This window comes from Monodelphis domestica, chromosome 4, assembly GCF_027887165.1.
Source record: "Monodelphis domestica isolate mMonDom1 chromosome 4, mMonDom1.pri, whole genome shotgun sequence".
NCBI lineage: Eukaryota > Metazoa > Chordata > Mammalia > Didelphimorphia > Didelphidae > Monodelphis > Monodelphis domestica.
Window position 1 is genome coordinate 398481929 of NC_077230.1, and position 26989 is coordinate 398508917.

General features: G+C 47.3%; 2 protein-coding genes across 2 annotated transcripts; one reads left to right on the forward strand and one right to left on the reverse strand.

Moving 5' to 3' along the window:
• Positions 1 to 833: 833 nt before the first annotated feature.
• LOC100018470 (F-box only protein 44) lies at positions 834 to 11962 on the reverse strand. Its single transcript, XM_001371650.4, has 7 exons — positions 11819 to 11962; positions 8590 to 8877; positions 6415 to 6541; positions 5964 to 6059; positions 5161 to 5296; positions 3341 to 3524; positions 834 to 2429 (listed from the first exon to the last, which is right to left on the reverse strand). Exons 1-6 carry the CDS (start codon positions 11847 to 11849, stop codon positions 3381 to 3383), a joined length of 822 nt encoding a protein of 273 aa, XP_001371687.3. The 5' UTR covers positions 11850 to 11962; the 3' UTR covers positions 834 to 2429; positions 3341 to 3380.
• Positions 11963 to 13575: 1613 nt separating this feature from the next.
• Positions 13576 to 25674, forward strand: FBXO2 (F-box protein 2). Its single transcript, XM_001371673.4, has 6 exons — positions 13576 to 14090; positions 17876 to 18154; positions 21721 to 21850; positions 21937 to 22032; positions 22423 to 22558; positions 24477 to 25674. The coding sequence occupies exons 1-6, from the start codon at positions 14069 to 14071 to the stop codon at positions 24609 to 24611; spliced, it is 798 nt and encodes a 265-aa protein (XP_001371710.3). The 5' UTR covers positions 13576 to 14068; the 3' UTR covers positions 24612 to 25674.
• Positions 25675 to 26989: the final 1315 nt, after the last annotated feature.

Below are 26989 nucleotides of genomic sequence, written 5' to 3' on the forward strand. Positions count from 1 at the left end.
TGGGCCCTGGTCAGCATCCGCTCCCGCGGGCTGGGGCTGGGGATCACACGGACCTCTTTCGCTCAGGTGAACAGGATCATAGACTTGGAGCCAGAGGGGACTGTGGAGGTGCTGATGAGCTCAGCTCCACCGTTATGAGGAAACTGAGGCCAGAGAAGTCAGGGGGCTTGTTTAAAGGACCACAAATAAGACGTGGCAGGGTCAGGATCTGAACTCTGGCTCCCAAGGCTAGTATTCCTTTTCAGAACTGGAAGGGACCTCGAACCCCGTCTGCCAGCCCGTCTGGAATCCTGTCTACCACCTCTAACTTCTGGCTGAATTCCTCCCATGGCAGGCAGATCACCTCCTACCTCACTGGGGCAGCTTCCTCCGCCTCTAGAGGATGAGGTCCTTTTGGTTCATCTTTCTCACTCTCCTAGTCCCCCAAGCCCCCGGCTTACCTCCTGCAGCTCTCCCAGCCTCTCCTACTGTTCTGTCCTTTCGAAAGGCAGCAGTATATGGCTGAGATTTGGGGTACGGCCTCCGGCCCTGGACTAACGTTCCATCGGGGCTCCAGTCCATAGATCTGGACCCTCGCCCTGGGGTGCCGCTTCGCCCGTCCTCCCTCCTTCTTTCAGATGTTATCAGGAGCCCCATACACCTCTAGGATGGAGGTCCGAGCTTGGGGGAGAGGCCACCCTCCCTCTACCACCTCCTTCAGGGAATTGTGTCATAAGATCCTAAGACTTAGAGTTGGGAGGAACCTGAGATGTCATCTGGTCCCTTCCTCCTCTATCTTCCCCTTTTTCAGAAGAGAAGACTGAGACTCACTCCCAAGAACCACAGCTTCCCGATTGGCCTCAAACACCTTTTATTTGGCTACTTGCTCCGAAGAGAAGAATCTGAGGACTAGAATTGATGGCACTTGCGCAGAAAGGCATGGGGTTCAAAGCAGCAGGAAGAAGAAAGGGAGAGAGGGAGAGAGGGGGAAATCCTGAGAATGGCAGCTCCTGGCAGGAGCTTCTGAATACTCTTAGTATCGGCAAGGCTTGGCCCATGGGCCATTGGGGGAGGACTCAGGAAATAGGGCAGGAGGGCAGGGAAGGGAGGACACCCGAGACCCAGGAGGAGGGGATGGGGGAGGCTGGTGTTATCTAGCTGTTGGGAAGAGGACCCTTCTTCCCTTGATCCCCATCTACCCAAGTTGAATCCTGGGTCTATCTTGGAGTAGACCTTGGATGCCATCTAGTCCTCCTGTGGACAATTCAGGATTGGCTGGTCCTTCCCTGCCCCAGATTCCATTAACTTGCCCCACTTGCTACCCAGGGGAAATAGGTCTTTCTTGGGGTGAGGACAGCATCTGCCTGGTTCCCTTTGCCTGGGGGATAAAGTATCAAGGAGGGATTGAGCCAGGGAATTGGCCTCACTGTGAGTGGTGCGACAGGTACAGTAATCTACCCCCCCTCTCTCTCCCTGAAGCTTTTGATGGCTCCCAGGTACCATAGCTGATAAGCTCTACTCTGGTGCCTTTTCAGGTCTTAAAAAGGAGAAAGACTGTGGTGATTAAAAATAGGGGGACAGCAAGAAGGACTGGAGAAGCGGGGGAGAGAAGATAGTATGAAGCGGCTGGTGAGTTAGGTAGTCAACTCGCCACTATCCATGCCAGGCTGGGAAAGAACCCAGACTCCAGCATATACTTCAACCCCACTGTGGTCCAAAGCCCCTGTTGCACTAAACCCTTCCCCTGAACGGCTCTCCAACTGCCCCAAAGAGGCCACAGTGAGTTCTAGCCCCCTACTTACCCCTTCTCTGCTCAGAGGCACTAAGGAAGAGAGAGCCCTGAAATCAGGCAGTAGGCAGGGACCTGGGCTTTGGTCCCTTTGCCCATACTCCCTCCTTCTTTCAGATATTCTGTCAGATATTCAGATAGTCTTTCAGCTACGAATCCCTCTCTGTGTGACCTTAGCCAAGTCTCTTGCCCTCTCTGAGAGACTCAGCTTCCTCCTCTTACAAAGGGAGATGCTGGTATCTGTCTTGCTTTCCTCATGGGAACAAAGTATTCTGGAAAATGCTCCCCAAAGCACGACGTTATTTGTGCAATAATAATAGGTCACATTTCTATGTTGCCCTTCAGGGTTATAAAGTGCTTTTCTCAGAACTATCCTGGACTCATCCCCGTTTCACAGAGGAACAAACCGAAGCTCAGAGGGGATGAAGCAACTTGGCTCCAGGTCACACAGAAAGTGTTAGAACTGGGGATTCAAACCCATGTCTCCTAACTTCAGATCCAGTGATTTCTTTCCATCGTATCACGCTGCTCCCACGGTAACTGCAAATCATCATTTGATGAAGAAGGGCCTGGATGATGCACCTGCCAGGCTTACGGACCCTGGATAATTGAGAGTTGACTGTAACAGCAGTGCAAAGAAAGAGGACCTAGGATGATGGAGCTGTTAAAGAAGGGGAACAGAATGGATAATGTTAGAGCTGGGAGGGGCCTTAGAACATAGGATAACAGAGCTAAGAGAGGTCTTAGAACCCAGAATGTCAGAGCTGGAGGGAGCTTAGAACCCAGAATGTCAGATCTGGGAGAGTTTTTAGAACCCAAAATATCAGATCTGGAAGAACCCTTAGAACCCAGGATTTCAGAGCTGGAGGGAGCTTAGAACCCAGAATGTCAGATCTGGGAGAGTTTTTAGAACCCAGAATATAAGATCTGGAAGAACCCTTAGAACCCAGGATTTCAGAGCTGGGAGGGAGCTTGGAACCTAGAATGTCAGAGCTGGGAGGGTTTAGAACACAGAATGTTAGAGGAGGGAGGGATATTAGAACATAGAATATTAGAGTTGGGAGGGACCTGAGAATGTTAGAGCTGGAAGAAATCCTAGTAGAGAAATTTCTGCAATAAGAGACTTTTGAACATAAAATAAGAGAATTGGGAGGGGCCTTAGACAAGAGCATGTTAGAACCAGAAGGGCCCTTAGGACACAGGAAGGCAGAGCTAGGAGGGGCCTTAAAACAGGATGTCTGAACCGGGAGGAGCTTAAGCAGGGAAAATGCCAAGGCTGGATGGGCAATTGAATACAATGTCAGAGCCCACAGGAATTTTAGAACCTAAAATTCTCAAACTGTAGAGACCCTGGAGCTGGGAGAGGCCTTAGAACCCTTCAAGATCAGAGCTGGACAGGACCTGAGCTAGTTGGAGTGACTTTATAGAAGTGGACACCGAGGCTTAGAGAGTGGAAATGTCTTGGCCAAGGTCACACAGTAGGAAGTGACAAAGCTGGAACTAATAGCTTTTGCCCAGCTGCCTCCCCTCCCAGGGCCAGCCTGCCAGACAGCCTCACTAGATTGACTTTACCAGTAGGTCGGGGTACAGCAGTTGAGGGCTGGGTGTTGACTCAGGTCAGCTCAGGACCGATGGTGATGCTGCTGTTGGTGACACGGGGTCCATACCAGCCAGCCCAGTAATGTGTGTCCACTCCTCCATGCTGAAACCAGATATAGCGGACCCCAGGTGGGTAGTTGGAGAAGGTGTGGGTGACCTGAAAGAAGGGAAGAGGAGGTGGGCTGAGGGAGAGGGCCTGTGAAAACCATCCCAGGGGAGCGGGGAACCAGGGGCAGAGGCATCCTCTTGGACACTTGTTGTTCCACGAGTCCCTTGTGAACTATTCTACCACTCTGCATGGTTCCCATCCTGTGGACCAGGAACGTCCAAGGTTATTGTTATTATTTCAACTCTTACCTTCTGTCTTAGATTTAATACTAAGTATTGGTTCTAAGGCAGAAGAGTGGTAAAGGCTAGGCAATTGGGGTTGTGACTTGCCCAGGGTCACACAGCTGGAAAGTGTCTGAGATTAGATTTGAACCCAGGACCTCCTCTTCCTAGGTTTGGCTCTCTATCCACTGAGCCACCAGGATTATTTTTCAAGAAGTGAATATTCAGCCAATTAATTGCTACGAAGTATACAATCATTATCAAAAGGAATTGCCTACAAAATACTTTGGCGTTAGGAATACTTTATATAATACTTTATACTCACAAAAAGGGCAGGCAACCATTGCTGTAGCGTAGCAATTTCAAAAAATGTGCAAGAATTGTATGGAATCTGCACTTGAAACAATAGGCAAGCTATGGGGTGCAATGGATAATGTCGAGGCTGGAATTAGGAGGAGCTCAGTTCAAATCCAGCCTCAGACATGTACTAGCTATGTGACCTGGGGCAAATCTTCTCAGTTCTATCTGCCTCTGTTTCCTCATCTGTAAAAATGGGAATATTACTAGCACTTACTGTCCAGGGTTTCTGTGACAATAAGATGAGATGATGTTAGCTCTTTGCAAACCTTAAAGCACTATGAACATGCTAGCTATTATTACTATTATTCATACATGAGAGTTGCCTGACTTTTCTGGGCTATTGTCAACTGTTCCGTGTGCCTCAATGCTTCATAGCAAAAAATAAAAAGAACTTTGAGAACCAATGGTCTTGTTCAACCTTCTAACTGTCATTGCTGTTTGGTTGCTTCAGTCATGTCTGACTCTCTGTGACCCCATTTGGGGTTTTCTTGGCAAAGATACCATAGTAGTTGGCCATTTCCTTCTCCAACTGATTGATTTTGATGAGGAAACTGAGGCAAAGTTAAGTGATTTACTCAAGGTCACATAGCTACTAAGTGTCTGAGGGTGAAGCTGAACTCATGAAGATGTCTTCCCAATTCCAAGCCCAGTGCTTGATCCATTGTGCCACCCAGCTTCTTTGCTCTAACTTTACAGATGAGGAAATTGAGACCCAGAAAGAAGAGGATGTGAGCTTGTCTTGGGTCACTTTGGTAATAAGGGTCCCAACCTTCTCCTTTAAGAGCCTCTCTTATCCCTTTAGTTTACTGTGAGTTCAAAAAGGACAGGGATGTATGTCTTTTCTATCCTTTCTAGAACACCCAAACCAGCACCCAGCCCAGGATGTGTTCTTGTTAATCATGATAATTGCTGGAGTTGTCTGATTCCCTACCAAGAATCCCACTAAGTCACTTGCCTCTCGTCCCAAGCTAGTTCCCCTGCTCAGGCAGTGAAAAAAGAAGGGATGTAGGATGGGTGGCTCCTAGGAGCACTGAGGACTTAGACCCTGGGAACCCCTTCAACTGAGAGGTCCCTCTGCACCCACATTCTTTCCCCCTCCTGACCTCTCTCCACTTGGCATCACTCCACTGCTGGATGGCGACTGGATCTGGCTGGAAGGTGCCCAGGGGCACATGTCCCGAAGAAAGAAGTTGTACACAGACCTGATACTTGCAGCCACAGTCTTGTCTGGCAGCAAACCTGGGGTAGGGGAGTGAGGAAGAAAGTGGGGAGATGTATCAGGAATTGACTACAAGAGGGAAGGCACTGAAGGCTCTGGGCACAACATGTAAATGTGAAGAGGTAAGAAGTAGAATATTGAGTTCAAAGAGTGGCAGTGCCCTCAACAGAAATAAGAGCAAGGATGGTTTAGGGGAAAGGGTGATGAGTTCTAATTTGGACAGTATGAGTTTGAGAGGCTTATGGCATATGTGGGTAGAGAGGTATACTTCTTTGGAGTACTTTGGTCATTGGGAGTTTTAAAAAAATTTTATATTAGAGCCCATCTTTATACCTTCTACCCATTATTTCTAGTTCTTCTCCCTAGGCCAGGCAGAATAAGTTTCAGCCCTCTTCCAGTTTTAGGCTGTAATCTCCATGATAGCTGAGAGGAACTATGGCGTATAAGACATATACATTTATATTCCTCCTCTACCTACCTACCCCATGCCTATAAATGTTTGTTGAATGAATTAAGGAATGAGAAGAGTAGAATCCAAAGGAGGTCCCTAGGGATAATTCTCACTCTCTTCCTGCCTCTATCCACACCTATTCCCTCTTATTCCTTTGCCCACATTTGGGCAGGACTGTCACTGATCTCCTAGAAAAATCTAAAAGGGTGAGACACCTTCCTACTACTGCTACTTACCAGTCCTTGACCACGATGTCTGGCCTGGTCCTGTCCATTAGCTCTTCCCAGTATCCTTCAGCTTTCAGGTCCACTAGTTGAGACTTGAGGCAGGTACTGCAGGAAGTGTACAGGGGGAAGAAAAAAGAAGAGGAGGGATCCCAGGGTGGGGGTAGCGGTATTCACTTCATGGTCACACTGTAGTAGGAAATTTCTTAGTCTTTGCTACATCCTTCCCTGTCCCTAGTCCCACCCCGCCCCCTTGGGTAGATTAGTTATGAGGGATCCTGGGTTCAAAGCAGTTTTTTGGACTGTGCATTTCTCTTAGCTAAGTCATCCATGGCAGGCAGGGCAGGAAGATGGGGAGATCCCTCCCTCAGGATGTATCCCAGTTCTCCTTCCACCATCCACCAATGGTCCCCTTTCCCAGGGCCAATACACTCCCTCAATCCCCACCAATCCCAATTCTTACTAATAAGATGTGACAAAGTATTTCTTGACATGGGAGTTGGGGAACACCCTGCCGTGGTCCCCTGGCAAGTCTTCCACCTTCCATTCATCTCCTCCATTCACATCCAGGGTCCAGAACTCAAATCCCTCTATTGGGGAGCAGAGTAAAGATTAGAGGGGGGCTGAGGTTGTCACTTCAGTCACCACCAGTCCTTTTACTGAGCCCAGAGAGCCATCAGGGGGACTCGCAGCCCAGTCTAGAGATGATCTTGTTGATGACCCAGGATGACAGACTTAGAGCTGGGAGATCTTCTAGTCTAACACCCCCCCCCCCGATTTACATGGGAGGAAGCAGAGGTAGGGAAGGAGCAAGGGTCACACAGTAGAACCAAGATTCCAACTCCGCTCCTGTGGCCCCATGTTCTTTCCCAATGAACTACATCTCTGACCTCCTACTGAGGAGCTCCCTTCTTCATAGCCAGGGTTCCTTCTTCCTTCCCTGCTTTCTCACAGTGACAGTGACATTGGAGGTGTGGTTGGAATGGGAGATGTTACCTCTGAATGCCTGCCGAGCTTGTCTGGGCTTGTGAACGGCCCTTACTTTGGAAAGGAGCTAGGGCTGCCAAGGAACGGGGCTGGACCATAACTCTATGCCCACTGCCCGGCGGGCAATGCTTTATAACTTCTGCAAGGGTAACATGTGGTCTGCCCCATCCCTAGGGTATGATCAGTCGAGACAAACTATGCAGCCTTACAACGTGTCTGTGGAACGTAGATCCCGTAAAAGTGCCTAGCAACAATGTTTATGATATAAGCCAGACAGCCGCAGTCTACATATCCATAGTGTGTGGCAGATGGTAGAGTCACACGTGGGGCCAGGATTTATTCTGAGGAGCTCTGCACTATACGGCTGGTGCCATTCATGACAACTGGAGGCGTCTACACTGGACCTTCATATACAATATTGGTGTCTACACTGTCCAGTTAGTGCCCTATACTCTGTGAGTAGATATAAACATGGACTATGGGTCTAGAAACACCCTGTACTAAGGGGCTTTATCTTTGTCTCTGTATCCTGAGCTAGGGTTGGAGCCTGGATGGTGCCACCAGTTTGGGAGGATGGGGAAAGGGGAGGAGGGAGAAAAAGTGTTGGATTGGAATTGGGGGAGGAGAGGCAGCCCTCTCTGGGGAAAGATGAAAATTAAGGACTCTATTTATATATATATATATATATATTAAATAATAGAAAATGTTATATATATATATGGTATATGACAGTCTGTGTCAGGTACCTTACACATCTATACCATCTAATAATGATAACTGGCATTTAAATGGCATTTTAAATTTTGCAAAGAACTTTACCAGGTCTTGCAACAACTCTGGGCGGGTTGTAGGGATGATTATTATCTCCAATTTATAGATGAGGAAACTAGGGCAGAGGGAGACTAAGTTGACTTGCTCAGGGCAATGCAGTATTTGAAATCCAATATGAACATAGGCCTTCCTGTCTTATGTCATTATTCAATCATTTTTTCAGTCATGCTTGACTCTTTGTGACCCCATTTGGGGTTTTCTTGGCTATGATACTGGAGCAGTTTGCCATTTCCTACTCTAGTTCATTCTCACTAGGTTGAGGAAACTGAGGCAAACAGGATGAAGTGACTTACCCAGGGTCACATAAAGTAGTAAGTAGCTGAGAACAGATTTGAACTCAAGAAGAGAAGTCTTCCTGACCCAGTTTGGGCTCTCTGTGCATTATGGCGCCACCTAGCTGTCCCATGTACATATATTGGTATATAAATATCAGCACAATAGACGCCCATGCCTGTCTATATTATACAGTCTGTACCATGTATACCAAAGCTACTCATGCTGTATAGGCAGGGTCATGTACACTATGACATTTACAATGGGCCATCACAGTCATGTATAGATTAAGCGTCTACACTGGATCTCAATGTGGAACAGTGAGTCTATTGTTCAATGTGGAGGGACACGGAATGTTGGTGTTCTGCATAGCATACTATAGGTATCTATGTTGTGTCCATTTTCTGTGAGCATAATGAATATTCCACCTATCCTGCATGATTGAGTTGTGTGCTGTAGGTGTCTACACTGTCTAGCTAGTGTTGATGTCTATACTGTACCTTTTCTATGTACAGACTTGAACAGGATGGAGGTCAAGGGGACCCACCTTCAGCACAGGGGTTGCGGATCAGGTTCCTCTGGAGGCTGCAGAGGAAGTAGAAAACCTTCCAGTCGGACACAGGCTGGCCCCACTTCTTGGGGATGAAGCCCTCTCGCTGGCACTTGCGTTTCCACAGGGACACCAGGTCGATGAGGTCCCGCCACAGGCTGCAGACGGGCCGGCAATGCAGCAGCAGCTCCCGGGCAGGGAGCAGGGAGAACAATTCCAGGAGGATGTTATTGGGCAACTCGTTGATGGTAGCCATGGTTCCAACACTGTGGGTGCGCTGGGGATCTGTGAACACCAGGCACAGGTCTTTGAGGGCGGGGGACATACATAAATAGTGAGAACATTCCTAGAGGGGGCAGTGTCTATACTCATCATAGCCCCAGGGAGTCAATATATGTAACACATATCCTTTCACAATTCTGCATTGCGCTGGGTCCAGGTGTTGGGAAATACACACAAACACACACAGAGGCACCCTCACAGACACGCATGTAGGCACATACACATGGGCATCACAATAGGAACATGCTTATGAGGAGTGCTGTCTCCAAGGGCCACAGCAAAAGGGCTAGAGATGGGTTAGGGACAAAAGAATAAAACACCTGGCCACCCCTTCAGAAGGTTCATTTCCCATGGTTTCAGTTGTTATGCTTATGCTTCCCAGATCTATCTATCTATCTATCTATCTATCTATCTATCTATCTATCTATCTATCTATCTATCTATCTATCTATCTATCTATCTATCCATCTATCTATCCATTCATCCATCCATTTGTCCATCTCTTTAATCTATCTATCTATCTATCTATCTATCTATCTATCTATCTATCTATCTATCTATCTATCTATCTATCTATCTATCTATCTATCTCTGTCTCTCCATCTACCTCTATCTATCTATCTATCTATCTATCTATCTATCTATCTATCTATCTATCTATCTATCTATCTATCCATCTATCTATCCATTCATCCATCCATTTGTCCATCTCTTTAATCTATCTATCTATCTATCTATCTATCTATCTATCTATCTATCTATCTATCTATCTATCTATCTATCTCTGTCTCTCCATCTACCTCTATCTATCTATCTATCTATCTATCTATCTATCTATCTATCTATCTATCTATCTATCTATCCATCTATCCATCTATCTCTGTCTCTCCATCTACCTCTATCTATCTATCTATCTATCTATCTATCTATCTATCTATCTATCTATCTATCTATCTATCTATCTATCCATCCATCTATCTATCTATCTACCTATCTGTCTGTCTGTCTGTCTGTCTGTCTATCTATCTATCTATCTATCTATCTATCTATCTATCTATCTATCTATCCATCCACCCATCCATCTATCTATCCATTCATCCATTCATCTGTCCATCTCTTTAATCTATCTATCTATCTATCTATCTATCTATCTATCTATCTATCTATCTATCTATCTATCTGTCTGTCTGTCTGTCTGTCTGTCTGTCTGTCTATCCATCCATCCATCTATCCATCCATCTATCCATTTATCTATCTAATCTTCTTTCCTGAGCTAAATCCCATATCACCAACTGCTTATTGAATATTCCAAGCTGGATGACTTTCCATTATTTCAAACTCAACATGTTAAACACAGAACTCATTATCTTTCCTTCCAAACCTACTCTTCTTCCAGAAACTATCCTTTCAATCACCTAAGTTCATAACCTTCAAACACACAACCTGGCATTGCTGTTCCTCACACACTAAATGCCACATCCCATCTCTGCCTTTGCACAGGTTGTCCCTCATGCCTGGAGTGCCTTCCTTCCTTACCTTTTAGAATCCTTTACCTTCCTACAAGGTTCAGCTTAAGCAACACCAAGGAGTTCTTAGTCTTTATATGTTTGTGTCATGGAACTCTGGCAGTCTGATAAATCAGTCAATCAATATTTATTAAGTGCCTACTATGTGCTAGCACTGTGCTAAATGCTGGGCATATAAAAAGAAGAAAAAGATAATCCCTGTCCTCAAGGAGCTCACAATCTAATAGAGACAACAAGCAGACACAAAATCTGTGCCTGTACAAAATCTGTGGTTGTTAATAATGTTGCTAAATTCATAAAACAAAATACAGAGGTTTGTAAAGAAAATCAAACATATTATATAGTACAATTATCAACATATTGTTAAGAAGCTAGGTTGTAGACTACAGAATTTGTATTCTCCACAAAGCCTTCCCTGATTCCACTCCTTGCTAGTGCCCTTTTCCTTTAAATATTTTGTATATTTTTTGGCATATTCCTACATATGCATGTGTTGTTTCCCCTGGCAAGACTGTAAATCTCCCGAAGGCAGGGGCTGTTTCATTTTTATCTTTTTGTCTCAGTGCTTGGCACACAGTACTTAAATGCTCCCTGATTGAATGGCACTTCCAGGGCCACCTCTCCTCATTGACAGTGAGTATGGGCTAGAAGAAACCAGTGATATCCTCTAATATTTGACTGACAAGGAAACTGAGACCCAGGGAGAGGCTGTGGTTTCCCCACAATCAGCCAGATTACAATAACCGACAGAAATGGGGTCCCAGCTCATGTCCCAATTCCATTCCATTTAAATGTCATTAAAATGCAGAGTATTACTGTGCAAAATCAGAAAAGAATGGAAAACGGATCTTTCAATATTCATAAACTTTTGACAGTCAAATATATACATTCTGGGGATTATCTTTATTGTGGATCATTTGTGTCCTGGGTTCCATTTCAGGTCAGGGATAAGCTACACTTAAGAGCAACAGAGGTGTGTGTGTGTGTGTGTGTGTGTGTGTTCGTGTGTGTGCATCTGTTGCTCGGTACTTTCGTGAATGGCAGTCAGTACACCACACTGAGATCTCGGGTAAGCTCTTGTCCCTCGGCGGACCTCAGTTTCCTCTGCTGTTAAACCAGCGGGCTGGGCTGGCTCCCTGCCCTCTCTGCTTCTCGCCCTCCCCGACCCTCCGCAGTTCCAGCTCCCGTAGCTTCTGTCAGCTTAGCCTGGAAAATTCCTGCCGCCGCCGCCGCGCGCCCCCGCCCGGCCTGCAGTGCGGCACTGCCCTTGGGGGACAAGGACCCTGGCGCACTAGCTCCCAGCTCTTGCCTCGGCCTCTCAGCACGGCTCCAGGGCCGCAGTGAGCCCGTACCCCCTCCCTCTCTGGCCGATTCTCTCCCGGCTCCCCCATCGTACCGCCCCCACCCCCAGCAGTGACCTCGACAACGCCGTTTGGAGACCCCCAGCATCTTGCGCGGCAGGGACCCCCTCCCAGCTCCTGGCGCGGCGGGCCACTCAGCCGGCGGAGGGAGTGCTGGTCTGGTCTGAGGCTCCGCCCCTGGGCCCTGCAGAGTCCCGCCTTCTCTCCTCCTCCCCCCCACCCCCCCATCCCAGGGTGCCGAGCTCCGCCCACTTCCAGGATCCTAGAATCTGAGGCTGTTGGAGCTGGGGAGCTGCCCCCCCAGAACTGACTGTTACACCTGGGGAAGAAGAATCTAGGATGTCAGAGATGGAGCGTGTGTGTGTGTGAACATCTTAGAACATAGATTTGAGTTCTGATGGACCTTAGAAAATGTCAGAGCTAGAAGTATTCCTTAGAACATCAAACGTCAGAGTTAGAAAAGGACATTTTAGAACAGAGAATGTCCGTGTTGGTAGGAATCTTAGAAAATGCCAGAACTGAAAAAGACAATTAAATATTACAGCTGGGAAGGCTCTTAGAACATATCAAAACTGGCATGTGTGTGTTCCGGTTCCCCTGTCTTTGCTGGAACTAAGGGGTGTGTGTGGCACCTTAAAACAGTCTTTCTGAGCGCAGAGGGCCATTAGATCATAGAACATCAGAGTTAAAAGGATTCCTTAGAACAAAGAATGTCAGAGCTGGAGTTTGTGTGTGTGTGTGATGAGGGGGAGGGATAACACTTTAGAACGTGGACTGAGTTCAAAGCATCCTTAATATAGAATGTCAGAACGTCCTTAGAACAGTGGTTTCAGATTCACATAGAAATGAGGGTGTGTGTGGGGGTAAATAAGGCACCCCGACTTTGTTCTGAAAGAAAATGTTTTCTATATTTTATAATATTTAAAAAAATATTTCTCAACCACATTTGAATCTGGTTCAGGCTGCACTGGGTCTGTTTCAGAACATAGGGGATGGAGCTGGGAGAGTTCCCTGGAACACAGAATGCCAGAGATGAGAGAGACCATAGCCCTGGGGATGTCACAGTTGGGTGGGACCAAATACTGACTCTCAGAGGCTCAGAATAGGGAAGACTCTTAGAAAATAGGCTATGAGAGCTGTGTGTGTGTGTGTGTGTGTGTGTGTGTGTGTGTGTGTGTGTGTAGCCTTAGACTAGATTCTCATTCATCCACCTTTTAAAGAGGAGGAAGCTTGTCTCAAGTCACATCAACAGTTCCTGACAGAGATAGGATGGGTACCCAGGCCTCCTCCCTCTCCCTATCCACTTGAGTTTCCATTGTACTCCACTGAACAGAGCTGGGAAACCCAATTTTCTGAAGTGCCTAGAGGAGCTAGGTATTATCATCCCCCTCCTGAGGGAAGAATCATGTGAGCATTTTGCCTTTTAACATGCCACCCTCCTCTCCAGCTTCTGCCCCCAATAACTCACCCAAGTGAAGATACATTTGGAGGCAAAGTTGACCTTACAGCCTGGAATGGCAGAGCTGGGGGGGGGGAGGGGGGGCTTCAGAACAGAGCTGGGAGGGACCAAAGAACACAGAAGTCAGAGCGGGAGAGTGGGGGTGCTCCTCTAGAGATCGTTGAGCCAAGAGAAAATAGGGCCCAGAGGGGTTTGAAATGGCTTGCTTAAGGTCACACCAAGCGGAGTAGGGCTACAAACCCACTTTCCCCACTTTCAGGCCAATGCTCTTGCTACTTTTGGCGGCAACATCCCCGTCCCCCATCACATCTTGCCTTCCTTCTCCCCAATCTAGTTGGACCCAGAAGCACGTCCCTTCCTCCTTAAGGCCAGGGGCGTTGGCCCAGTTCAGCAGATGCAGACTCCCAGCCTAGGCCTCTCTTCTGAAAGAGCAGCCTCCCCAGTCCATCCATGTCCCAGGTAAGCTGGCCCTCCGCGGACTCCTGGCTTCCTGGGTGCCCCTCTGCGTGCTAAGGGCCAAAGCTGACTGTGGAGCTTGGATGTGAACCGCAGCAAGGGCCGGGATTGACCCTCCATTCCCAGCGGAGCCGGATTGGGCCCGGAGCCAAGGGCAGAGGAGGAGCGCGGAGGGCCAGGGCGGGGTAGCGGTTCCCTTTAAGAGGCGCTGGCCAGCCTAGCCTGCCCGCACCGGCGCCGGAGAGCAGAGAGGGGAGCGGAGCTGCGGCAGCCTGTGCGGGGCAGAGGAGGGCGTAGCATCTTGGCTGCCAAAGACCTGCGGGAGAGGAACAGCTGGGCGGCGCTACTCCCCCCAGCTCTGCTGATCGCTGCATCCCTTGCACCTGGAAAATATGGAAGGAGACGGTGATTCAGGTAGAAAAATGCGGCTGGAGCCGGGGAGGACCGATGAACTCCTCTCAGCCTGGCCAGGGGATACTTTGCCGGGCAGGGAAGTCCCCAGCCCAGTCACCCCTTTCCCCCAACGGGGTGGGTGGTGGGGAAGGGGCGGCGGGACACAGGTGAAGGCAGCAAAGTGATTTCCCGTTTCCAGCAAAAGTGGGTGAAGGTGGCCATCTGGAAAGGGGCTTCGCGCTTTGGGGCTTTCTGTTGGAGATCTCCCGGATTTACCTACTCCGGCTTTAGTTTCCCCATCAGTAGGGACCACAGAACTAATTTTCCTTTTCTTCCATCAGCTGTCTCTGGGTCTTCCCAGAGGAGCTTTGACGTAGTACTCCAAGCTTGTGCACCTGCCCTCTCCGCTTAGGGAGGAGGGGTGGATTTGTGAGAGAAACTGAGTCAGATGTTCAGCACTCCTTGTCTCAGGCATAACCCACGTTCTCTTTCTCTATGGCATTTCAAGGAGTGATGCATCTCCTTCCATTCCCTTTACCTCCCCTCTAGCCCTCCCCTTCCCTCCCTTCCCTTCTCTGTCTCTCCCCTCCCTGCCACTTCCCTCTCCCCTCTTTATTTGATACCTGTCCTGCTCCCCTCTTCACCTCACTGGCACTATCATTTCTTAGTGGTGCCAGGCTGGCCAACAGAGCAGCAAGGGCTCTGGGGAGAGGGTAACCCACCAAGTACTGTCTATGTTAGGGCTTTGGCCAAGAGTGTGCACAGAGAAGCCAGGCTGATGCTGAGTGGCATAAAGCTGTCACCCTCCTTAGATGGGCTGAGAGGCCATTTGCTGAGTCAGTGTGTACTTTTGGGAGGTGGGGTGGCTCCCTTTCTACCTTTGGGCTTGATGGGGGAGGCTAAGACTGAACTGATACTCTGGGAGACTAGTTCAAGACTAATCTTTTCCCTTGCTCATTTTCCACCCATGCCCCAAACTCCTCCAGGGCAGAGACTCTTTTATTTGTCTTTTTCATCTCCAGCTCAGTGTCTGGCACACAGTAGGCCCTTTCCAAACCCTTGTTGATAGATCAATGGATTGATTGATTGTCTTCTGAATCTTGTCCAGGTGTATTTGAGCACCTGTGCCCTAGAGACTCCTACATCCCCAGTCTTAAGTCAGGTCTAATGATTTAAATCCCCCTACTCTAATACTTGACCTGTATTTTAGCTTATGATTGTTTCATAGAATTGACCTCATCACATCCAATTCCCTCATTTTACAGATGAAGAAACTGAGTCCTGGAGGTAAGATGTGACTTGGCTAGGTTTATATAGGGAGTGAGTAGCAGAACAGGGTTTGACCCCAAGTTTCCTGATGCCATTCCAGCATTCTCTCCATGGTGCCATACTGTCTCTGCACTGTACCCTCTGCATGGCCCCGGAATGAAGGACCTGTTGTTTACAGGGTCCAGTAATTCTCTGGTCTCAGGGGCCAAATCTAGGTGAGTGAGTCAGCTCCTGTGGCAGTTTCCAGGAGCCAGATAACTTTCCAACCAGCAACAATATAGGTAGTTGTGTGGGGAAGAGATAGGGGGGTAAGGAGGTAATCAGATCCTGGGTTCAGAGCACAGGGCCAAGGGCTAGGAGAGCTTACTAGAGCAGGGTGTGCCTTCCTGAGAGCATCAGGTGTCCAGCCAGGGCCTGAGCTGGACCCTGAAGACAAAGAAGTGGTTAGGACTCCTGGGTCCTGGTCCCAAGAGAATGTCCTCATCTACAGGGCTTGATAAAGCCTCAGGGGTGCAGGCTTTTCATCGAGATGACCTGGGGAAAGTCACCAAACCTTTTTGGGCCTCAGCTTCTCTTTATTTCTTCTTCTTTTAAAAGTTATATTTATGCCATTTCCTTTAATTTTTAAAACTGATCCCTTTTATTTTTTATACTTCATTTCCCAAGATATCTCTTCCCTTCTTTGCGAGTTATCAGTAATATTGAGGGATAAAAACAAAAGAGGGGGGCAGTAGTTTAGCAAAATTGACATTGACCAACCAAATCTGACAATCTATGCTATGTTTTGCATCCATAGTCTCTTATCTCTTTACACATTAGGAAGTTATGGTCTTCAAGGCCCTGCTTGGTTATCATACTTACCTAGTGTTCAATGCCTTTCCTTTTTATATTAAAATAATTTCTGGATTGCTCCCCTCTCTAATAGCCATTCCTCATGACAAAAAATCCCAATAATTAAATTTATGGCTTTTGCAGCATTGTACACCATCTTGAAGAAAGAAGATATAGTTCTTTTCCTCTTTTTCAGGGCTTAAGATTATTGCCTACAATTATAACTTATTTATTTTCTTGTTTCTTTCCTTTTACTTGCTTCACCGAATCAGTTTACCCAAATCATCTGGGGTTCTTTCATGTTCCTTTTCCCCAAAATGGGATAAATAATTCTTATAGTCATTCCACAGGAATATGGCAAAGGTTAAGGGGAAGCTGGGTTACTTGCACTGAGTGCCTAAGTGGCACACAATTCCATTTCAAATCAATGTCTATCCAATGCCAACTATGTGTAAGGCCCTTGGCAAAACACTCCTAGAGATGAGTCAGACCAGACTGGTGTCCTTGAAGAGTTTACAGGCTAGTCAGGGAGATGAGGGATGCACATAGGTTGAATGTAAGAGCTTGAAAGGCAGGGATTGTATCTTTCTTTGTATCTGTAGCCTCAGTGCCTAGCACAGTGCCTGACACATAGTAGGTAAACAAATGTTTAATTATGGGATGATCAATAATTCTAGTACAGAGCAGTATATGAGGATAACCAAGTGTCCTATGCATTCAGAAGAGGGACCTGTGTCAGTGGGGAGGTAGAGGGAGGATGAAGGAGTTGGACTCTGAAATGGGTACATTTGTGCTGAACTTGGAGCTTTGGGACCCATGTTCAAATTCTGGCTCTGTATTTCCCTTCTCTGATCCTTAGTTTCCTGGCTATAAGAAGAGGAATTTGGAATTGATGTTCTCAAAGGTCCTTCTGGCTTTTGAATATCCTAATTTCCACCAATAGGAAGCCTGATGAAGATCCAAAGATGCTGGCTTTGGAGTTAATTGACCTGGATTCAAACCCCACCTCTTATGTTTATTACCTCTGTGTGACTTGGGGGACATTACTTGTCCTCTCTGATCTTCTATCAAGATCTGAGGTCCCTTCCAATTCTAGAGATCCAAGGATCCTAGGGATCTAACAATCCCTTGAAGTTCCTTGAGCCTCAGTTTCCTCATCTGTAAAATGATGTTAACAGTATTTGCACTATCCACCTTTAGCATGTTCTGGGAAAAGCACTTTGCAAAGAATTTCCAGCAATATATGAGGTATTGCTTTCTCAGAGCCCAAGAGCCCTGTGCTTGTGTGAGCTAACAGGCTGTCCCTGTCCCTGGAATATTCTGTTCAATTCAAATAAACATTGCTTAAGCATCTAGTATTTCCAGAGCATTATTTGTGGGATTAAGGATACTAGGATCCTACATGTAGAGCTAGATGAGGCTTTCAGAAGCCAAGTGGTCCAAGTAATCCAGAACAAAAAACAGAAGAGGAAACTGGTCAAAAGAGGCCAAGTCACTTGTCCAAAGTCACACAGGTGTATCAGAGGTGGAATTTGAAGACTCCAGAGCCAATGTCCTTTCTGCTATACTGTGTTGCCTCTTAAAGATAAGGGGGGCCTGATATTTTAGGTGTTGTTTCAGGGGGAACCTAGAACAAGAGAAGGCATAGTCTCAAGGCAAAGGACTAACCAAAATTCTGCCCCCTTTTCTACCCAATCTGTCCGCAGAGAGTCTGGATCAGCCAGAAATGGGCATTGAATCCCTGCCCGAGCCTGTCCTCATCCAAATTCTGGCCTTAGTGCCTGCCACTGAGTTGGTGCTCATGTGCCGACTGGTGTGCCTGCAGTGGAAGGCTCTGGTGGACAGCACTTCACTTTGGATCCTCAAATGCCAGCAGGAAGGGCTGGCAGGGGAGGATGAGGTGGAAGAGGATCGAGAGAACTGGCAGTTCTTCTACTTCCTCCACAAGTGGAAGAGAAATCTGCTCAAGAACATTTTTGGAGAAGGTAAAGAAAAATGACCCAGGAGAGAGGGAATTGTAGGGAAGGGAGGGAAATGGAAAGGAGAGAGGAGATAGGAAAGGGGTGGGGTGGGGAAGGGGAAAAAGAGGAGAGAGAAGGGGAGGAAGGAAGGGGAGGAAGAGGAGAGAAAGGGAAGGGGAAGAGGAGAAGGGAGGGAGAGGAGAGAGAGAGAGAAGAGGGAAGGAAGTGGGAGGGAAGAGAGAAGGGAATGGAGAGTATGGTAGGGAAGAGAGAAAAAGGGAAGGGAAGGAAGAGGTATAAAGGGAAGGGGAAGAAGAGGAAAGAAAGGGAAGGGAGAAGAGGGGAAGGAGAGGAGAGAGGAAGAGGAGAGTAGAGGAAGGAGAGGAAATAGAAAAATGAGAGGAAAGAAGCAAAAGAGAAGAAGAAAGGAAAGGAGGACAGGGAGATGAAAGGGAAGGGGAGAACGCTGGAAAGGAAAAGTAAAAAGAAGGGGGGAAAGGAGGAGGAGATGAAAGAGAGGAGAGGAAGAGGAGGGAAGTCAGAAACCTAGATTTAAACTCATGACCACCACCACCTCTGCCATTCCCTACCTGTAAGATAAGGCAAATAAAAATGTATCTAAATGATTAACAAGAACCCCCATGTCACTGACAATGGAGACAGGTGGATTTGGGGACAGATCATAGACTACACAGACTTGCAAGTCACCTCATCTACCCACCCCTCCAGATAGCATCATTCCTAAATAACCTTAGTTGGATTTGACTTTCATTTTCATGTCTATGTGTTTAGACCCTAATGTCTTATTTAGACACATAGGATTTTAGAATTGGAAGGAACCTTAGAGGGGACCTGGTCCAACCTATCTCCAAGCATCCTCTTCAGCATCCTCTGACAAGTGGCCAACCAACTTCAGTTTGAACAGCTTGGAATTCTTGGCTCTAATCCTAGCTTTCTCCCTACCCTTATTTCACTTATAACTGCAATCCCTAGACAAGCCACTTTGCCTTTATTGGCCTCAGTCTCCTCATCTGTAAAATGAAGTTTCTAGACTATATTTCTTTTCTTTTCTTTCTTTAAAAACCCTTACCTTTAGTCTTAGAATAGATACTGAGTATTGCTCACAAGGTAGAAAAGTGGAAAGGGTTAGGAAATTGATGCAAAATGACTTGCCCAGGGTCACAGTGAGGAAGTCTTTGAGCCTGGATTTGAACCCAGGTCCTCCCATATTTGGACTTAGCTCTCTATCCACTGAGCCACTTTGATACCCCTAGATTAGATTTCTAAGAACACTTTCAGTTCTAAATCTTATGACAGCCAGTAGTAGAGCACTCACTACTTTCTGGGGCTGCCTATCATTTTTAGATTCTTCCCAAAGTATGGAAGCTTCTTCCATCAAAACAAAATTGGTCTTTCAGTATCCTTCACTCATTGCCCTTGGTTCTGTCCTCTGGACAAGGGAAAACCATCTTCCTTGAGCAAACCCTTCAAATATTTGAAGATGGAGATCATGCCACCCTACCCCATGGCACCCTCCCCCCCCTCAAATCTTCTCCTGTCCAAATTAAACAGCTCATCTGCTTTAAATTACCTTCCTAAACCATGAAATCGAGGCTCTCTACCTTCCTACCTGCCTTCCTCTGGACACTGCGTTGCTTATCAAGGTCCTTTCTAAAATGTGGGATTCAGAACTGAATTCAGGACCCTAGACAGGGACTGCTCAGGGCACAGTACAGCAGGAATAGATTGTTATCCCAAGATTCCAACCCCTCTCTTGGCATATTGAACTAACCCAGAAAAATTAAACAACCCTCCCAAGGTCTAAAGAGAACCAAATTAAGATGTAGTTGGGGAAGCATTTAACAAAATTAAATAAAAATAGAATAGAATGTAGATAATGTTACTTTGTCATTTCCCAAGTCAATGTGTGGTCATAGGATCCTTAGGTATGGCTTAGTGGCCACTGTTTCTATTTGAATTTGAAACCATTGGTCTAGCCCTACACTATGCTTATGGCTTTTATTTTTTTAATCCAAGAGCAAGACTTTACAACTATCTGTACTAAGCCTTATCTTTTTTCAAAAACATTTACATTCTATATTAATAACAAGTCTAAAACAGAAGGGTAAGTGGAGTTAAGTGACTTGCCCAGGATCACACAGCTAGGAAGTGTCTAAGGTGAGAGAGATTTGAATCCAGATTCTCTAGACTCTAGACCTGGTACTCTATCTACTGTGCCACCTAGCTGCTGCTAAATTTTACCTTAATAGATTCAGTCCAGCGAATAGATAGAGGCTCTGTGAGAAAGTGGAAGGAATGCTGAATCTGGGGGGTCAAGGACCTGAGCTTGTGTCCAGGCATGACCACTTACTGTTTGTGGGACTGAGCAATCCATCTCCTCATTTGAGCATCCATTTCCTTATCTTCAAAACGAGGGGGTTGGACTAGATGACCGTCAATGTTTTTTTCTGATTCTAAATCTGTACTCCGATGGGTTGCTGAGGTCATTTTGGGGTCCCAGTTTAATTATCCAATTACCATCCAATTATCCAATAAATATCCCTTTTAGATTTGACTCCTCCTTCCCTTTTGGGAATGAGCATCTAAGTAGTCATTGGACAAAGGCTTCCTAAAAGGGTGAATTCAAATCTCCTTCTCCCCCTCCTTGCCAATCCCTCAAAGAAGGGACTAGGAGTTGATTTCTGTTCTCTTGATGGAAAGATCAACTTTGGAACAACTGGAACTGGTCAGTGGTGGAATGGAAGGGTAGTAGGCTCTTCTTCCTCAGAAGATGGTGCAGCATTTTAAGCAAAGGCTGAATGCCCACTGATTTTGTATTTGCTTTGGAAAGATTTAATCTTTTGTAGGGATGTAGGAAGGTAGAGAGCCTCGATTTCATGGTTTAGGAAGGCAATTTAAAGCAGATGAGCTGTTTAATTTGGACAGGAGAAGATTTGGGGGGGGGAGGGTGCCATGGGGTGGAGTGGCATGATCTCCATCTTGGAAGAGCTCAGTTTTCAGGATAAAGACTCCCTTGTGATTGTGGGGCAAGGGCCAAGCTCCTTGAAGGCACTTCTGCCTTGGTATCCATAGTGCCTAGGACAGTGCTTTGGCACATAATTCATAATAAATATTTGATTTATTAATTATTATATACATATTTAATATTATAAAAATTATATATTAAATAAATTGATTAATAAATGTTTGATTGATTAATAGGATATAGGGAAAAATGAGGGATGGTACTTTGTGACTTAATGGGAATCACTTTGTGGCTCAGTGGCCATCTCTTCTTAACTTACTGGACCCAAGAGAAGGAGGAAGCATGGAATGAAGATGCCCAGATGCTCAGATGCTCTGCTCTTTGTTCCATCCACTATACCAGGCCTCTGTTAAGCCTGGATACTCAGGCAGCCAGCCCCAGGTTACACTTTTTCGTTTTTTAAAGACCTTTCTCAACACTAAGCCAAAGCCACACCTGCTAGTCTTTCTCTATTACCCAGTCTTGGGCTCAGTTGATTTAAAGAAGGGCAATCAAGTGTACTGGCTGCAAAGTGTGGACACACTCTGCTTTTGACTCTCCACAGAGGAGTTCGAGGCTTGGGAGGACGTGGAACATGGTGGAGATGGCTGGAGGGTGGAGGAAATTCCTGGAGATGGTGGCTTTGATTTTTCAGAAGATGAGAATGTCAAGAAGTACTTCGTCACCTCCTATGAGTAAGAGGACAGGAGGGGCCCTGGGTAGGGGAAGGGAGAGAGGTGCCAGGGATGGATTTCTTTTCCATGAACCCCCTTTCTCACAGATGGTGCCGCAAATCCCAAGTTGTTGACCTGCGGGCAGAGGGGTACTGGGAAGAACTGATGGACACCACCCAACCCGCTATTGTGGTGAAGGACTGGTGAGGAACACACTGGGGGGTGGAGATGGGGGAATAATGGAGATGGGGGAGACCTTTCAGCCTTGCCAGCTACAAAGCAGTTGGGGGATAAGGCTGAGTTGTGGATGAGGGCGTAGAATGCCTCACTGCCCTTCCTGAGAATCTGGTAGCTTATTGCTAGCTTTTTTCTGTAGAGGGGGAAGAAGGGAGGGCGGAAAGGGGTGGAGATGAGAGCTAGGCTGAGGTGGGTGGGCAGCCAGAGTGTAGAATACCCCTCTCCCCCTTCTGAGAGCTGCAGTGACTTACTGGTATCTGTTTTGTAGAGGGGGAGGGAGAGAGTGTGGAAGGACATAAGGAGATTGGAAAGAGGTGGGGTTGGGAGCTGGGCTGAGGTGAGGGGTTCCCCTGCAGGTACTCAAGTAGGATGGATTCTGGCTGCCTGTACGAGCTGTGTGTAAAATTGCTGTCTGAGCACGAGGATGTCCTGGCCGAATACAAGAGTGGGACGGTGGCAGTGCCCCAGCAGAGTGACACAGGCTGGACAGAGGTGACAAGCAGCACATGGAGATTCAGGGCAAGCCTGGGCTTAGTTAGGCAAAGGGGTAGAGCTGAGGCAACTGGGGCTCGGGTGGGAGCCTCTTCCTTCTTGGGGAAGTTGGGGAAAGGCTTGTCTGACAGAATCTTGGGCTGAGGACTAGAAAAGAGCCAGCTCTGAGGGTGGGAAACTAGGGAGAGGCAGCCTATGGATGGTGGTTGGTGAGTAAAACAAAAATTGAAAACTGTAAATCCAGGGTGAATAGGGAAGAAAGGAACTAACTTGGTTCAGAGAAAGAGCGCCTTGGAAGGAACTTCCATATCTCACCTGGAGCTCAGAAGAAAAGGCTTAGCATGGAGCAGGATCATTACCTCAAAAGATCTGAAAGGCTGTTACTCAGCATAGGAACAGACTTGTTCTGACCTCTGGGGCCAAGCAAAATGCAGAATGGTGAGGGAAAATTGTAGAGGTTTAATGTAGAGAGAAAACTTCCGCACAACCAGAAATGTCCAAGAGTGTGGCAATGGGCTCTCTGGTTTTCAAGTAGAAGTTCCTCAGCAAGAAGGCTGTAGAGGGGATTTCTGATCAGCTGAGTCTCAGTTGAGACAGCCTCTGGATTCTTTCCCACTTGAAGTTATGTAGAGATTATTTTTTTTTTTAATTCGAAAGGGATTGAGCCCTGGGTGGCAAATGGATGAAGATGGGAGACAGGACAAAAGCAGTAGGGAGGAGGCAAGAGCCACAAGGACAGGGACCGAGAAACCAGTTCTGCTCTATTCCTGAAATCTGAGAAGTAGATATGTATCTGTCTCCTGGGACAGAGAGAGAGGAAGGGCTGGGCCAGCTCAGAAGGGGGAGTGGCTCAGTGGGTAGATAGCATGGGGGGAAGAAAGAAAGAAAGTTCCAGGACTGAGCTATCTTCCACCTTCATGACTAAGAAAGGCCAAATGTTTGGAGCAGGCTGATCTGGGGACAAGAGAGCTTGAGACAAGTCCTTCCTTACTTGGATTGGAAAGGTTCCAACCCAGATCGATGGTGCCCTAGTTGTCTATTGGTAACCAGGTCCCAAGCATATAAACCCGACTAAGGGTGAAAAGCACTCAAGGACTGGTTTCGGGGAGCACTGATGGGTAGAGACAACGTCTACCTTCATGGAACTCTCTCTAACTCAATACAGAATCATAGGATCATAGAAAGAGTTGGAAGGAATCCCTTGGCGTAGACCACAGAGGTCAGTTACTCCAGGCTCCCAAGTTTGGTTGAGAGGTTGTCCTGGTCAGATCACCCAGATAACGAGCAAAGGGAGCTGGGAGAGGATCCATAGCCAGGGAAGAAAATTTAGGAACATGTTCCCCTCCCCTGCAAAGGGTGAGCATGGCAAATTCAAACTGAGTAAATACAGAAGGGGTGTGTGTGTGTGTGTGTGTGTGTGTGTGTGTGTGTGTGTGTGTGTGTGTGTGTGTGTGTGTTGGGGAGCAGACTATTGAATAAGAGTCTTTAAACCCCCCACTAAAGAATGGGATTTACAGAGAGAGATTAAAGTAAACATGGCGGAAGTGAGCCAGTTGGGGTGGGAGTCACTGAGCAGGTTTACTAGGGTGAACAAAGACAGAAGGGAGCCACTGGGGGAGGGTGATGGTGGAGGCCATACAAGACCTGACAAGGTGACAAGACATGATTCCTGTCCTCATGAAGGTTATGGTCTAATGGTGGTGGGTAAGCCACAAATGCTCATAACTATACAACACAAGTTGCTGTTGGGAAGGAAAAGGAAAGGAGGAGGTCTTGTAAGTCATGGTTTTATTATCTTTTTTGTTGGAATAAGTGCCCCCAGGGGCCAGAAAGATGTATGGATAAGTGTGTGTGTGTGTGTGTGTGTGTGTGTGTGTGTGTGTGTGTGTGTGTATGATCCTGCTTTCCATCTTCTCAGATCTCTCACACCTTCAGAGACTATGGGCCAGGAGTTCGATTTGTCCGTTTCGAGCACGGCGGCCAGGACACAGTCTACTGGAAGGGATGGTTTGGTGTCCGGGTGACCAACAGCAGCGTGATGGTGGAACCCTAACTTGATCCAGGCCCTCCTCCCCAGGGGCTAGGAGCTGTCCCCACTGTGGGGGCCGCTCTGTAGGCTGGAGAAGGGTTCAGTTCTAGAGTTCTAACCCTTCCCTGGGCCCTTGACTCTTGGGGAACCTTTGGGGGTCCTGGAAGGTAGGCGTTGTGTCTTTGCACTATGCACTATCTGATTTCTGTCTTTCTTCCTTGGGAACCCCCACCCTCACCCCTTCCTCTCATACCCTGCTCCCACAGAAAGTCTGAAAGGGTGGGGGAAGAGTGCTCACTAGCCTACACTTGCATATTATTCGCATGTCTGCCTGACCACTTTCTCTTCTGACCAAAGTTTCCAAGTAGGAATTAGATGAGAAAAAAAAGGATTCACTGGGACCCAATCCATCCAATTTCTAGTGCTGGGATCAGTCCAGGCCCTGTTGTGCCTTGGGCCTCCTGTGAGGGCCTGGGAGCTGGGACCAGGCTCAGCAGCCACTGCCTGCTTTGGCTTGAGAACAAGGGCTGGGATTGTGAAGGCAGGAGGAGATAAGGAGAGAGAGAATCAGAGAGCTGGGAGCCTGGAGCCAGTCTGATACTTGAGCATTCCGAGGCCGGAACCAGAGAAACCAGGGAAGCCTTTGTGTGGCCCAAGCCATTCCTTCAGTCCTCTTGGAGTGCTCCAGGCGGGGCGGGAGGAAGCACTTGGTCCAACTCTGACATCTTTGCCTAAAGTGGGGCTGAAACACCAGCCTAGCTCTTCCCTGGCACCCTCTCTCTGTACCAAGCTCCCCTTCACTCTGCAGGTGTCAATCTGACCATGGTGGGCAGCGGAGAGATGGGGGGACTCCCCGGCTAACAGCCCTGGCTCCATTGATCAAACCTCTCCTCCCCCAAAGGATGATCTCAACCCTTTAAGAGCCAATGCTAGTTTCCTTCTTCTATGGAGTTGGGGGCAGATTCCCAGTCTATAAGCTGTCAGGCTTTTCTGCCATTCATCTTGGTTGAGGCTGGGGGTCCCTGAAATGTGCTGGGTTGGTGCCTCGGGGGGATGGCAACTAATAAAACCACTGTGTCTGCTGCCACTGGGTCCCGGCTCTCTCTGGGGACCTTTGGTGGCTGGGTCAGGTCACTGGCACCACCTGCCAATAACAAGTGGTATAGAGTCTCTCGTGGAAGTGCCCCTGTGCCCAGACGCCTTTCATTGAGAACAAGGTTTCAGCTGTGTCTTCTATTGCAGGTGACAAGTTATTTTGAGTTGGAAAGGACCTTAGAAGCCTTTTAGTTCAATTTCTCTCATTTTACAGATGAGGAAAAGTAAGGCTGAGAAAAGGGAAATGACTTGCTTGGGGTACAGTGGGAAAAGCACTGTACTGGAGTCAGAGGACAAGTCATTTCCTTTTACTTGGTCTCAGTTTCCTCATCTGCAAAATAAGGGGATTGGATTAGATATGCTCCAAGGACCTTCCAAACTCTCCTCCTTTTAAAAAAATCTCTTACCTTCTGTCTGAGTATCAGTTCTAAGACAGAAGAGCAGCAAGGGTTAGGAGATTGCCTTAAAGTATTTTTCCCAGGGTCACACAGTGAGGAAGTGTCTGGGGCCAAATTTGAACCCAGGGCTGGTACTCTCTCTATCTAGTGGATGACCAAGCTGCTTTTCAAACCCTCCTTCTATAACCTCCACAGAGGATGTGATCCACAGACTTCCCTACCCTTAAGAAGGAGGGATTATCCCTGGAGTTGGAATGAATGGATAAATGAAAAGACATTTATTGAGTGCTTACAAAGCACTGGGATTTGGGGTTGGAGACCAGAGTTCTGTGCCCTGGGGCCACTGACATATTTACTGTTGTGTAATTTTGAGAGGACCATGAGAAGATAGTGGTTCACAGAATGTCAGAGAAAGAAGAAACCATCTGCCATGAGTTCGAATTTGGACTCTATTCTTGTCCCCAAAGAGTTCTCATTACAATATATCTACCATGCAGTCATCTAGTTCACCCTTGGACAGCTCTAGTTCCTGCAAAGTTATCCCTGTTATAAAGCCCAGTTGTCTCTGTTCCCTTTAGCACCTGACAGTCCCTCAAACACTCGAGGACAGCTCTCCTGTCCCCCATGAGGTTAAGTATCCTCAGCTCCCTCAAGCAATTCTCAGAGGGCACCGGCCATCCGACAGTGCCTCATCCCTCTGCCATCTTCTCTAGCTTTCCAGTATCCTTTCTACAAAATATGGTGCCCAGAAGTGAGCCAAGGCTTCACGCGTGGTTGCACCAGGGTCCGTGTTTGTGTGGCACACATCCATAATCTAATCTGATCTTGACAACAACCCTGTGATCCAGGCAGGTAGGGACCAACCCTGGAGTTCCCATTTTACAGAGGAGGAGACTGAGCTCTAAGAAG

Coding starts and splice junctions, on each gene's coding strand:
- LOC100018470 (XM_001371650.4), bottom strand. CDS start 11,849: ATGCTGGGGGTCTCCAAACGGCGTTGTCGAG. Junction 6,542..8,589: donor CCGCAACCCCTGTGCTGAAG/GTGGGTCCCCTT, acceptor GCTCCCCAATAG/AGGGATTTGAGTTCTGGACC. Junction 3,525..5,160: donor GTGATGCCAAGTGGAGAGAG/GTCAGGAGGGGG, acceptor CCCTTCTTTCAG/GTCACCCACACCTTCTCCAA.
- FBXO2 (XM_001371673.4), top strand. CDS start 14,069: ATGGAAGGAGACGGTGATTCAG. Junction 14,091..17,875: donor GGAAGGAGACGGTGATTCAG/GTAGAAAAATGC, acceptor ATCTGTCCGCAG/AGAGTCTGGATCAGCCAGAA. Junction 18,155..21,720: donor CAAGAACATTTTTGGAGAAG/GTAAAGAAAAAT, acceptor GACTCTCCACAG/AGGAGTTCGAGGCTTGGGAG.